This window comes from Mesocricetus auratus, unplaced genomic scaffold, assembly GCF_017639785.1.
Source record: "Mesocricetus auratus isolate SY011 unplaced genomic scaffold, BCM_Maur_2.0 Super-Scaffold_100031, whole genome shotgun sequence".
NCBI classification, from domain to species: domain Eukaryota; kingdom Metazoa; phylum Chordata; class Mammalia; order Rodentia; family Cricetidae; genus Mesocricetus; species Mesocricetus auratus.
The window spans coordinates 7,772,011-7,785,168 of NW_024429212.1; the positions used below are offsets into that span (position 1 = coordinate 7,772,011).

The window sequence follows — 13,158 nt, forward strand, 5'->3', positions numbered from 1 at the left end:
CAAGCCACCCAGTCACAATCACACACACACACACACACACACACACACCATCCTAGAGGATCCTTTTACACAGGTTTGTACACATAGATATATACAACTTAAATTCAGGACAGCAAACACAACCAGCGGCTGTTGGAGAAAAGTCCGCTGGTGTGTGTGCACAGGTGGGGAGCAGGCATACTTGGGCTGTTTATAGGTTTCAGAGGTACCATATGGGACCCATTTGGCTTCTAGGAATGAGTCAGCCGAACAGCTGACTTGATTTTCCAGGATGAGGTGTATGGTTTTCATTTCATGCTCTTTTCTGAACAGGTTAACAACGCTTAGATTTAGAGGAGCACTGTCTTTGAAACGTACGTGTGTGTGCATGCGTGCATGCGTGTGTGTGTGTGTGTGTGTGTGTGTGTGTGTGTGTGTGTGTGTGTTTGACGGGCTCTTCCTCATGTGGCCGAGGCTAGCCTCAAATCTGTGATCAGGCTGGCATGGTCTTTTGCACCGAGATGAAACACAGTTTCTATTCTTGTGTGGCTTAGGCTCTCTCTCATGCAGGGTTGGATTATTCTCATTGTCCTTGGCCAGGAGCTTCAGTAATTTTTTTCTCTATTGCTCAACAGATAAAATGATAGGACAGTCAGCGGTTGTGCTACATGCCTGTCACCCCAGAGGCTGATACGGAGGATTGCCAGCGATGGAAGGCCAGCCTGGGAGACACGGTGAGGCTGCGTATGTATGTATAGTGCTCCACAGGGTGACTAGGCAAATTTTACTCTCCCACCATCAGACAGTGGACATCTGGGCTGTTAAAAAAAAAAAGACTCCTATACAATGCCATTCCACACGCTGTGCGTACACTTGAGAAGACACGGGGCTGAAGGGCCCTCCTGCAGCCTGGAAGTGGGACCTCTAGGTTCTGTGGTAACTCCATGTCTAACGCTGAGAGACTCAGAGACTTTCTCCCAGCAGAGGAAAGTTTCAAAAGGCACTCTGGTGTGTGAGTGAAGGAGAGTCTAGCCTGTCCCGGGCCACTGCCAGCCACAAGGCAACAGTGACCAGCAGGGGCTGCCGTTTCCTCACCTTGAATCCTGGGAACCCAGGGATACCGTGCAGGCCTGGGTCTCCTTGGTCCCCTTTCCTTCCCAGCTCCCCATTGACACCAGGAGAACCTTTGGGTCCTGGCAATCCTGGAAGACCCCCGATAACCTGGCCACACTGGCAGTCTCCAGCTTCACCTGTAGCGAGTGGGAGAGAGATGTGTGTTAAGCGGGGCTTGGGGTGGCGGGGGGGACTGGTGGGAGAAGCTTCTGCAGGTCAGACACTGAGTGCTGGGATCAAAGGCGTGCCCCGCCACACCTGGCTTCAGACTGTCTTTCACTTTGTAGTGTCTGCATATACGCTGTGAGGTGTCTCCGGCGGCGGCGGGGACACTAATCAGACTATCCGGTGTTTCGTATGACCTGTACACAGCCCAGAGTTAACTTTACCCAACAGTTTTGGTGCAGCTGCTTTGACTGTGACCCAGCATATGGTGCCAGCTTTGGGATTTTCTGCCTGCTGTGTCATGCTGGTTTTCAGAAAGTTTAGATTTTGGGGGCATTTCCAATTTCAGACCAAAAGCCCATCCTTCATCTTCTAAGAGACGGAAGAAGGGTCGGGGCAGGGTCAACCTTGCAAGGTAAGGTGACATCGGGGCTAGGCTGTGGCCGTCGTCCTCACCTTTCCATCCTTTCTGCCCTCGAGCTCCTGGGAAACCAGAAGGTCCTGGGTAGCCCACTCTCCCTTCTGATCCTTTCAGGCCAAACAGGAAGCCTAGGAGAGAACACGGGACCAGGACATCCGTGAGAGACAGCATCAGGTCCAGCACAGGCTCTCAGCCAAGTCTCCCCCGCTCCCTGGAGCTCCGGTTCCACACCGACACCTCCAAGGAAAGACACCTGGACAGCCATGTGTCACAGCCCTCGGGTTAGAAGAGACTAGAGCCTGCAAATTGTCACGACCAACGTCTTTCCTTCTGAGAAACGCTCAATCCAAACAAAGATTTTGGCTTTTCAGTCACATAACTGGAATTTCAAGACGGCTACATATTCCTCTTCTTCCTCAGAGACCCCTCCCACCACAAGGGACAACCCCCCCCCACAAGAGTTAAGACAACCCGAGCTCTCCACTCTGTCCTCACTAGGAGTGGATCTCACCTGTGCTCAGACCTTCTCACCTGTCCCTCTACTCCTCCATGCACACATGAACACACGTGTGGACACGCAAACATGTGTTCAGAGGAACTAATGGGAATCCTCCTGACTAGCTGGTACCAGGCATGGTTGACCTCACTGAACCATCTTGACCCCCAAACTTCCTCTTCTAGGCCCCTTTCCTCATCAAGGGAGGGAGGATTCACTGCAGTGTCCCAGGAATTGCACATATGTGTGTCAGGTGACCAGATCAGACTCAGGCTACACAGCCAACCCCGAGACCTTTGGGAAGACCGCCATCTGGTGGTGGGTACCAGGCTGCATTTCAGGCGAGCATGGCGGGGCGGCCGCTCCTCACTGTCTTTACTCTGTAGCCCAGGTTGGCCCTGAACTTAAGGTGACCCTCCCATCCCAGCCTCCCAAGTGCCAGAATTGCAGGTATGAGCCACCAAGCCTCACCTCTGTTAAACCTAGCAGCGCTCCTAGCTCTAACAAACACCTCTAGACAAGCTAGATGCTGTGGTTGTGCAGGAAGTGGAAGGGATAGGAAGCAGCCACTTCAAAGGCTCTTGCTCTTGGACAAGGGCCGTGGGGTGGTGTGTGAGAGAGCTCCCGGGGGAGCAGAGGGTTGTGAGAGGCGAGTGAGCGCCCTTGTGTGTAACATGATCCGGCTGCACATCTAACACAGCCTCACCCATTCATTCATCCACCCATTCATCCATCCACCACAAGCCAGGGCCTGAGCTTTGCCGGGCAGCAAATGAAAGTGAATTTTCAGACTATGGCCAGCACTGTTTGGGGGAACCGGGAGTGGCTGACTTAGAATTAGTGGTGTCCAGAGAGGGCTTCCCGAGGGAGTGACGCGAACCGCAGCTGACAGAGGGACCTGGCCAGGCAGGGAATTGGAGGAGCATCCACAAATGGCACCAAATGACTCCGTAACAGTAGAGAGCCATGATCAGAGGCTGGTAAGGGGACACAGACGGGTGCTGGCATGGCGCAGGGAGGGGACCCTCTTGGGCAAAGGGGATCATGAAAGAGCTTTAAGGAGAGAGGCTGTACCATACATGGTGGAGAGTGAGATGCCCAGACACTCCTGGGTCCTGGTCAGGCTCAGAGGCTATGGAGGAGCAGGACACCAGGGAACATGTTGGCCAGGAAGCAGAGCGGGAGGGTGGAGATCTGCAGCTGCGCGCTGGGCATTCTAAAGTAAGCTGTCCCTGAGACCCAGTGTAGGCTGTTTCCTGTGAGAAGTTTCACATGTGTAGCTCAGAGCACGGGGGAGTGACTACGTTTGTACCAGGCTACGTTACCCCTGGAGAGTTTATCTAGGCACAATGAAGCTAGAAGGGGCCAGGGAGAATTTCAGGGGCTGCATCGGATATGAGAGATGGGGGCAGACATGTATGAGAGACAGCTACCATTGAAGGGTCCGCCGAGAAGTCCCACATAGTGTCCCGAGAGATGGGGACAGCGGGCAGGCCTCACGGGAGGGAGAGAAGAGATGCCTGTGTGACCCCTCTAAGAGCTGCTCAGGTCTGGACTGGGCTCTAACCTAGAGCTTCCAGGCCTCTGGGCAGGTGAGGAGAAGAGCAGATTGTAAGTAGAGGGATTCATCACCCGGTCTTTAGGAACACTGCTATTTAAAACTGGAGACTGTCATTGAAGACAAAGAGGGATGCCCTTCTTAGGAGGTTTAATAAGGCCTTCACCAAGGCACAGAAGAGCCATCTGTCCTTCCCTGGGATGTTTCCCTCTATTTAATTTAATTAACTCATAATCTCAACAAGTTCTTTGGGTTGTGGGAGATCGTAACAGGACTTCCACAAGGAAGCTAACAGCTGATTCAGTAAGCTGACTTAGAAGCAGCTCCAGCAGAGCCTTTCACCTCACATGACAGCTGGCACCAAGGTTTGCTCTTACTCTAGTGTCGATGACTAAGCATTCTGGCTCCCAGCAGCCTCAGCGCACGAAATAGGATCAAACACAGTTCCTGAGAAAAGACTCCAAAAATCTGAGTTCCAAGAAAGGCTGAACTCTGTGGAAGTCCGGGTTCCTGGTACTAAGTTCCAAGGTGGACACTTAGCTATGAGCACGCTTCCAAAGCCAATGGTTGGCTGCTTTTCACGTAAGAGGCTGATAGAAAAGCAGATGGTAACATTGTGTCTCACATAGATAGCAAGTCCAGAAGGGCGGAAGGGGGTGCCTAACATTTTTAGTCATAGACTTTCTTACAGCAGTCTGTATACATTCCCTTATCAGTTGATAATCCATGCCAGATAGCTGTCTGTCTCTGTTCACTTATGTTTATTTATGTCAGGGATGGTATAACCACTTAGCAGAATTCACACATGAAGACAGAGTATGCTCCTGGCAGCCTGGAGTGACAGGGACAGTGTCCTCACTCATGGCATGCTTTTATGCTCTTGACACATGTAAGGAAAACCCTACGGATACCGCACACAGGAAAGATAGGCTCACAGAAATTCATATGTCATCAATAAGTATCTTTCTGTCAACACTAACAGATCAAACTCACCTCATAACTTCTACTTTCAGCATAACAGAAAACAGTAAAGATAGCTTTGTGCAAATGCATCTGTCCAAGGAAGCAACATTTAAACCTTTTCAAACAAACGTGCCATCCTCTAAATGAAACAAAGCTGGCAAGCAGAGTTATATCAAGTTGCAAGGTTACTGTAGAATGTGAAGTAGAAACAGAAGTGACCAGCTTTCTATACACTTATTTTATATAAGTATCTCTTTCTAGGGAAGAAACACTGTCAATAATTTCCCTTCTGGAGATGGCATAGAGAAGGATTTTCCCAAAGCAATTAAAACAGTCTCTGAATCTGAAGTTTAACTAAAACCTAACACTGTCCATTAGCAAATAGGATGCCCTGCCCTCTGAAGGGAGGACTCAGGAGATGCCCTGCCCTCTGAAGGGAGGACTCAGGAGATGCCCTGGCCCTGAAGGGAGGACTCAGGAGATGCCCTGGCCCTGAAGGGAGGACTCAGGAGATGCCCTGGCCTCTGAAGGGAGGACTCAGGAGATGCCCTGCCCTCTGAAGGGAGGACTCAGGAGATGCCCTGGCCCTGAAGGGAGGACTCAGGAGATGCCCTGGCCTCTGAAGGGAGGACTCAGGAGATGCCCTGCCCTCTGAAGGGAGGACTCAGGAGATGCCCTGCCCTCTGAAGGGAGGACTTGAGGAGGAACTGCTGGAGCTAACCAGGGAGCTGAAATCATTTTGGAAAGAAGAGCCTGCATTTGGGTCAATGTCACCCAGAAAGAGAGAATGACCTCTCATTTCCTCCCAGTGCCTCAAAAGCTAATCTCTCCAGGAGATGGAATGTTCCCATGTGAAAGTTATCAGCATCTAAAGTGAAATGGAATGCCACAGCTGAGAAGAAAGGCTTTTGTAGATAGCACATCCTCAGTAGATAGTGTTCTTGACATAAGCACAGCACAGACTTTCACAGCCTGAAAAATGCCACCTTGGTGTTCTCGGGACTATCAGCTGCTATGGGATCACTCTGGCTGACTCAGCGACCAGCTCAGACATGTGGGGTGGCAGGCTAGTCAAACCTTCCTCATCTAATATGTACAGACTCTGGGTCTCCTGTCTCTCTTGGCCAGTGGCCACCATCCCTTTCGCAGCCCTTTTCTTGTCATCTACCTTTATCTGCTGCGACTTTGGCTCTGCAGTGGCAGAGAAGCTGATGCTCATCCCATGCTGGCCCAGACTGCTGAAGCAGAGCGGAGGAACCGTGAGTTAAGACAGGAGACGCCTGAGGAGACCTGGGCACAGTGATGTCAGCTCATAGCCCCTTCCAGACACAGCATCTCAGACATCCCGCTGAAGTCCCTGCAGCCACAGTTCACTGTGTAAGGGCTGTGGGATTGCTGCCTCTCTACAGCTGTTGCCATGGTCCCGGAGAGGACTCTGGGAGTGCCTACCACATCCTCACCCACTGACCCACTGGATCAACGCAGAACCATTGAACAGAAAACCCCAGAGATGACACACAGCTCGGTTAGGCTTGAGGTGAACACCAGCCACTCACCATCTGGTCCAGGTGGGCCTGCAGGTCCAGGGACTCCTTGGAGACCTGGTTTTCCATCAGCTCCTGCTGGACCTGGATAGTGTGCTGGGCTGCCAGGTTCTCCTGCGAAGCCTTTGGGTCCCATCTCCCCCGGAAGGCCTCTCTTTGTATCTGAAACCCAAGAGCATCCGCAGTTGGTGAGCGTTCTGACAGTTAAAAGCTGTGTCAGCTTTTGTGTCACGGGACCGCCGTGAGGGGCTAAACAGCAGAAGCGATGGCCTCGGTTCATTGTTTTCATAGCTTGTCTAGGTTTACAACGTCCACAATGGCCTGGGACTATGACCATTTGCTGACAACACTGGACCCGGATGGCACCCATCAGCCCTCAGTGTCACAATCTGACTTAGATGGCGGTTACAGCTGTATATGCCCCTCATCTCATCAGTGGCTGAGGCCACTCTGTGAGAAGAAGGATGGAACCACAGGAAAGCCACATGGCCAGCAAAACCTACTGGTCCATGTCCATGCCTGAGACCAGGTACCTTCGGATGCTACAAAACTCTGTTACCTTCATCTCCAATAGACGGCCCTGGGAGTCCAATGGGGCCAGCGTCTCCTGGCTCGCCTCGGCTTCCTGGCTCCCCATGAGCGCCTGGGAATCCTGGGTCACCTCTGGCACCTGCAACCAAGACAGGTCCCTTGCGGTGAGAATCATTGTCTAGGAACAGGCTCCCACCATAGCAATGAGGCTGCCATTTGCAGACCACTGAAGGCCTCCACTGCCCAGTGAGTACCCTGTGCACAGAGAGAGGCAGGGAGTACAGAAAATACAGAGGGCCCTAATTCACAGCCTAGTCGGGTAAGATTCGGATAAATACAAGACAGTGCAGAGGCACAGGGGATGCCACAGAGACACGCGGAGGTTTCAGTGGAGAGCAAATTGATTTAGGAGGACCTCAACGGAACTCTAGGTGTTAAAAACTTTGGGTCTCCTAGAATGCAGAGACGCCCTCTGTCGGTCACAGGTGGAGTCCCACCTGGATGGCAGTGAGCGTTGTCAGCAGAACCAAGGTGACTGTTTCTAATGACACCTCTAAGCTGGGCTGTCTCTGAAGGTTGCGTTCTGAATACCTTCACTCTGTTTCACTTAGAAACCTGTCTGGAGAGTTTGTGACTTTGTTCTCCACAGGAGAGGGTCCGTGTGAGGTCACACCATGCACTGAAACTTGTACCAACCTTTTGCCAGGGATGGATGGGGGGAGTAGACAGAGGGTCCTGGGGGGGCCTTGCTGTCCTCGTTCTCCCTGGGGGAAAGAAGACACTGTGAGTCTAGCCTTCAGGAGTTTTCTCAATTTACATATTGCCCAGGAGTGAGCCCAATGTGGAATTGGTTTAACAAGGCAGGGTTTCTTATTATCCAACCTGGACTGTCCCTATGGCAACGTCTCTACGATGTGACAGTGGGGAGTCCCTGCATCCCAGCCACTAGACAGACTGAAAAGGGAATGCCACAGCATGTGTGGATCTCCGCCTGAAGCCCTTGCCAGGGGCAGGGATGCCGGAAGTGGCTGGGAGACTGCGATTGTGTGATGGTATTGAGGCTCAGCCTTCACAGTGTTGACATCCGAACCATCTGGTCGGGTGGGGGTGGGGGGGCAGCCTGGAGATGCAGGGACGGCCGGCACCATCTGCTCTGTAGAGCCGCCTCACGTAGACTCTAGATACACCCACACACTTCCCTGTTCTCCCCAGACATGTCCTCCAGCAGAAAGGGCCACCCATAAGGCTGGGTCCCCTCCGAGTTACCCTGGGTCACCTCATTTGATCTTCCAACCCAGCCCTTATGGTTAATCATACAAGTTGAATTCTCCATCAGGAACTGGAGGTAACCCTCTTCCCCATCTTTTTGCTAAAAGTTAGCCTCCTGCTGCCCTCTGGGTGGGGGCAGGCAGCACACAGCACCCCCCCCACTCTAGGAGATCACATTAATAACTGTTGCTCATGTTCTCCGCCCATGCTGTTTAGGTGAGGAGCAGGATATCATCAGAAAGAGAAACACGTCACCTTGGGTCCTTGGGGTCCACTGGGGCCTTGGAAACCATCCAGGCCTCTGCTTCCCTGCAAGAAAGATGGGCTTGTTATCTCCAGCTTCGGGGGGGGGGGGGGGGGACTTCCAGAAATCAACCCCGTGTCACTTGCACCAGCCCAGCCGATGCAGTCATCAAGAATCCCCTTAACCACACCCCTCCAAATGCACCGCCAACTCCATCTCAGGTGCACAAGTGTCTTTAAAACTGCTTTGCTTGAACCAGGAGCCAGAGCCCGAATGTGGCATTTGCAGTGTCTGCCAATTCTCGTTCAGTCCTAACGGCCTTGCCTTCCTTTGAGCTTTAATTTTTTTCAGATTTATTTTATATGTACGAGTACTTTGTCTACATGTATGTACGTGTGCCACGGGAGCGGCTGGTGCCTGTGATGTCAGAGGAGGGGGTCCGATCCTGGATTAGGGTTACAGATGTTTGTGGGTGACCAGTGGGTGCTGGGAAGAGTCCCAGTCCTCTGCAAGAGCAGCCAGTGCCCCTAACCACTGAGCCATCTTTCAGTGCCCCCCCCTTGGTACTTTTCCCTAGCATTGGTTTTTCTTGGTTGCTGGCATTGAGACTATTGGGTGGCTTATGCTTCTGTCCCTATGCACTGTGTAATATGGTCCCACCCACTTCATTCCCCACCCAGCATCCAAGTAAGTAGGGGACTGTGTAGGACCTGTCTCCGCCTGCAGCGGCTGCCATGCTTCCTTGCCTCACTAGGGACCAGAGAGCTAGCTACTAGCAATTCCTTCTTTCTTTCCTTCCTTCCTTCCTTCATCATTTTGTTTTTTTCTTTCATTTTTGAGACAGGGTTTCTCTGTGTAACTTTGTAGACCAGGCTGGCCTCAAACTCAGAGATCCGCCTGCCTCTGCCTCCCGAGTGCTGGGACTAAAGGCGTGCGCCACCACCGCCTGGCTTCTTGCTTGCAATTTCTTAACTGACCAGCGGGATTACATCTGATCCTAGTTAAACTCTTCTTCCACGATGAGTTTTGAAAAATTCCAGCAGAGTTCTCAGAACCTTTTGATTTGGAATTTCTCTTTCCATTACAACACCCTCAGCAGCAATCTGGTCTCCAGTTTTCTCAAGCGCCCATCACCGAGGAAGCTGCATCAGAGTGTGAAGCTTTCTGAGCAGCCAGTCCTTCTTGCAAAAGACCACATTCGGCAAAGCCACGGAATGGAAAAGGGGCCTGTCACAGGTTTTCTGACCCAGGAGCTCACATGCTGTTTGATGGACTAAGATTGTTTTTTCCTTTTCCTTTTGCAGGGCTGTGGCTGACACTAGGCCTCACACACTAGGTGGCGCTGAACATTTGAGAGTGGTGGGTTTTATTTTCGAGGAAGAACCCTGAGACCCCAGGGAGACTGGCTAGCAGAGTCCTCCGTAGCTGGTCGGAGTGGGTGGTCCGAAAGTATTTACTGTTCGATTTCCAGGAACGGTTCCACATCTTCCTGGATCATAGGTCTTTCCTCGGTCGGTGGTAAGGATTCAGGCATTGGGCTGGCCTGCCCCGTTACCTGGCAGAATGCACTCAGGCAGCGCCCTGGTCAGCCCAGGTGCAAAGGACCCCTTAAAAAGACAGACCCTGCCCACTTCCGCTCTCTTTCTGCTCTCTCTTTCCTGCTGTTGCCTGGGGCAGACAGGACTTTTCCTGTCTCCCTCTTCTCTTCCGTCCTTTCTCTCTGTCTCTGTCTCTTTATGTCTTTTCTTTTTCCTCCCCCTCCCTCCCCTTTCTAATAAAACTTCTCACTTACGCTCTTCCAGGCGTGTCCCCTCCCCCCACAAGGCCCCCCTCAAGCTTTATCGTAACAGCCGTGGCACAGAGAACAGGGGTTGGTGCAAAGCAACTGCACCTTGGGGGCCTTGGGGCAAAGACTTCTGGGCTCAGTCTGAGAGGGCCGAGGAGCAGGAAGTTGCAGCGTCACCATGCCACTGAATGCCCAGCCTGCGGGCACAGCCGTGCTGCCTGCTTGTGACTCCACATAGCGGGAAAGCCACATCTGGGTAGACGTGACCCCTGGAGCCTGAAAGTTCTGTTTCAGTCCCGCGGTGCTGTCCACACAGGGATGGCTTATTCTGTGCACCTACACTACCTGCGGACTGTGGTCAGGGCACCGTCCCAGGAGACTAGGCCTCCGTGAGCACGCCCTATGGTCTCCCCAGGGCGGGAGAAGACTTTGCTGTCATAAACAGGTCTACCCAAACGAGGGAAAAAATTGCTAAATTTTCAGAAAATGTTAATACAATCGAACGCGTAAGATGTCTCTCTGTTCCCCGCCTGGAACCGTTTACTTTGCTAGGAGCCCACGTCCATGTGTCCATCTGTGTCCGTGTGTACGGGCATGCAGGCATGTGTAGCAGGTTCTTTGTTCTCGCGGGGAGGCAGGGGCTTCCCTAAGACACATGGCTTTCTCTGCTTCCCCCTTCTCCGGCATGCCGCTTTAATGGGTCACTGTCCACAGCGGCTCCTTGGAGCTGCCTTGGGTTCTGGCTCCTAGGGCCCCGGCTTCAGCACAGCTGGGAAACTGATGTGGAGGCAGCAGCTGGGCCAGTTGGATGATGCGCTTTGTACTAACATGCAGTCCGATGAGTCATTTGTGTATGTCTGCCTAGTTCCCTATTTTTTCAGTTGGGTAAACTATCTCTTCCTCTGACCCATTTAAGCACAGATGTCTGTTTCTTCCCAAGTTACAGACAGAGAGCTGCATGGGCATCGCGATCACGCTTAAACTTGAGCAGCAGCAGCTGGGGGACTCGGGGGCCAGGGTCTAGGGTTCTAGTCTTCATGGACTTCTAGCTGGGGGACTCGGGGACCAGGGCTTGCTGGCCATGGTCTAGGGTTCTAGTCTTCATGGACTTCTAGGTCTTGGGGCAGCTGTGCTGAGCCATGCATTGTTTTAGACATGATAGCTCCTTTGTGTTCCGTGACGAGTGACGTCACCTGCCCACCTCAGCAATGCACTGGCTCTGATTCAGCTGGGCTTTGGGTGCAGTATCTGCTAAGTTGCCTCTGCAGTATCTGCTAATTGCATCCCTAAGCTAGTCGCATTCTGGCCTTGGCTGGGGAGCAGCCGTGTCTCCGAGCATGTGCGGGTTCACGTGTGCCGGAGCGGGATGACCCCTACATGGGTGAAACTCAGAACAGCATGGCACAAATGTGCCTATTATTTCTTTGTTGCCAGGTTACGAGCCCATAGGTCCCATGATGCTGGAGGCTGCCACACATCTAAAGCCAGACCCCGGGTCTGTCTGCCGTGGGTGACAGGGTGGTGCTGGGCTCTGCAGTAGGCGGGCTGAATTGTGCAAACAGTGAATGCTGTGAGTAAATAAATCATTAATTAGATAGAAACATTTCTATGTGAACTTTCAGTTCCAGCTAGTGTTTAGTTGATGTAATACATTTCTCACACACATTTTCTTTTCTTTTAAAAAGTAAAAAAACAAAAAAACCCAAAAAACAAAACTGCATCACGCCACAGGAGGAAAAGAACTAGGTTATCATTAAACATAAGCAAGTATGTGTAGATCTCTAAGATATAGTGGGGGACAGTCACTCAGATAACCTGTGAGTGACAATGACACAGGGGTGTGAGGTCCTGGGTTGGGGACCTAGTGACAGAGACTGGGGTGCATTCTCTGCAAGAACCAACATACTGATGAGTAAATCCCAGGTAGAGGTTAATGCTCCACTAAGGGCTATGAGAGTTACAATGGTCACTTGTGAGCTTGCAAATGCAGGGGACATCCCGAGTGGGTTTTGGGGACAAACACATTTTTCTGAGATCCCACTTGTTCTATTCATGAGGTTTCAGGCCCGGAACAGTTTACATTTTGTGTGGCAGACTTACTTTCTGTCCGAAGATTCCTTTTTCTCCATCAAGGCCAGGATGCCCCTGCGTTGAACAGAAAACACAAGCAATGAGCAGTCTGGAACAGGTGACGAATTTCCCCAGAGGGCTGCGTGTCAGTTCCAATGACCATCAAGCAGTCTCCGCTTTCAAGGTTTGGAAGCGCAGGTACAGGTGACCAAACGCTATCCCAGGTGCTGCGATGGCCGTTGATGCTCAAGGCTCTGAAGGCGACATCTTCCTCTTACAGGTGAGTCTCCCGTGAGGGACATTCTTATTGGATTCTTTGGGTGACCAGAAATGATCCTGCATTTTAGATATACTCTGCAGTTTGTCACCAAGAGTAGTCTCACTTCAGGAGGAACCTCCAGGGCAGGTACAGTGTTTTAAAAACTTCAGCATGGGGTGAACATGGGTTCATGGGTTATAGCAACCCACCTGACGGGGGTGTCCCTGGTGGCACATGCCCAGCTGGCTGGCCATCCCTAGAGTGGGCCCAGAGGGCCATAGGAAATCTCGACTTTTTGCTCAGTTTTTCTGTGAACCTAAAAACTTACCTAAGAAGAGAAAATCTGCTTAAAAAGCAAAAAGAGCAAAAAAGTCAACTAGCCAACTAGCCATGGTTATACGGTACATGGCTCACCCGTGTTCCTGGGAATCCCATGATGCCTTCCTCGCCTTTCAAGGAGGGGCCCTAGGAGAGAGAAAACCAGAGTGTGGGGTGTACTGAGAGCTGAGTCCCCCAGTGGGACACGCTGCAGCCTCCCCAGGCCCCTCAGTGACAGGATGCTAGAGCAGGTAATGAGGGGGCAGAGAGAGCTCAGGGCTGTTTGTGGGTCACCTTTACCCAGGATGCCACATGTCACCACCACAAAGTAAGTGACAGTGATGAGCAACTAGGAAGGTGAGCCAAACCGGATGGGATGAAGAAGACCCCTTGGCCCACAGTAGAGGTCAGCCTGTCTCCCTCCCAGCCCCTCACTCCCACA

The 13,158-nt window shown here is 52.0% G+C and overlaps 1 protein-coding gene across 1 annotated transcript in view; it reads right to left on the minus strand.

The window, feature by feature from the left end:
- Col4a2 (collagen type IV alpha 2 chain) overlaps positions 1 to 13,158 on the minus strand; it is a 137,454-nt gene that overhangs the window by 27,354 nt on the left and 96,942 nt on the right. The window contains 9 exon segments of the mRNA XM_040733580.1: positions 1,075 to 1,229; positions 1,714 to 1,806; positions 6,252 to 6,401; positions 6,799 to 6,909; positions 7,467 to 7,512; positions 7,514 to 7,534; positions 8,295 to 8,348; positions 12,170 to 12,214; positions 12,813 to 12,863. Of these exon segments, the coding sequence (XP_040589514.1) occupies positions 1,075 to 1,229; positions 1,714 to 1,806; positions 6,252 to 6,401; positions 6,799 to 6,909; positions 7,467 to 7,512; positions 7,514 to 7,534; positions 8,295 to 8,348; positions 12,170 to 12,214; positions 12,813 to 12,863 (726 nt within the window).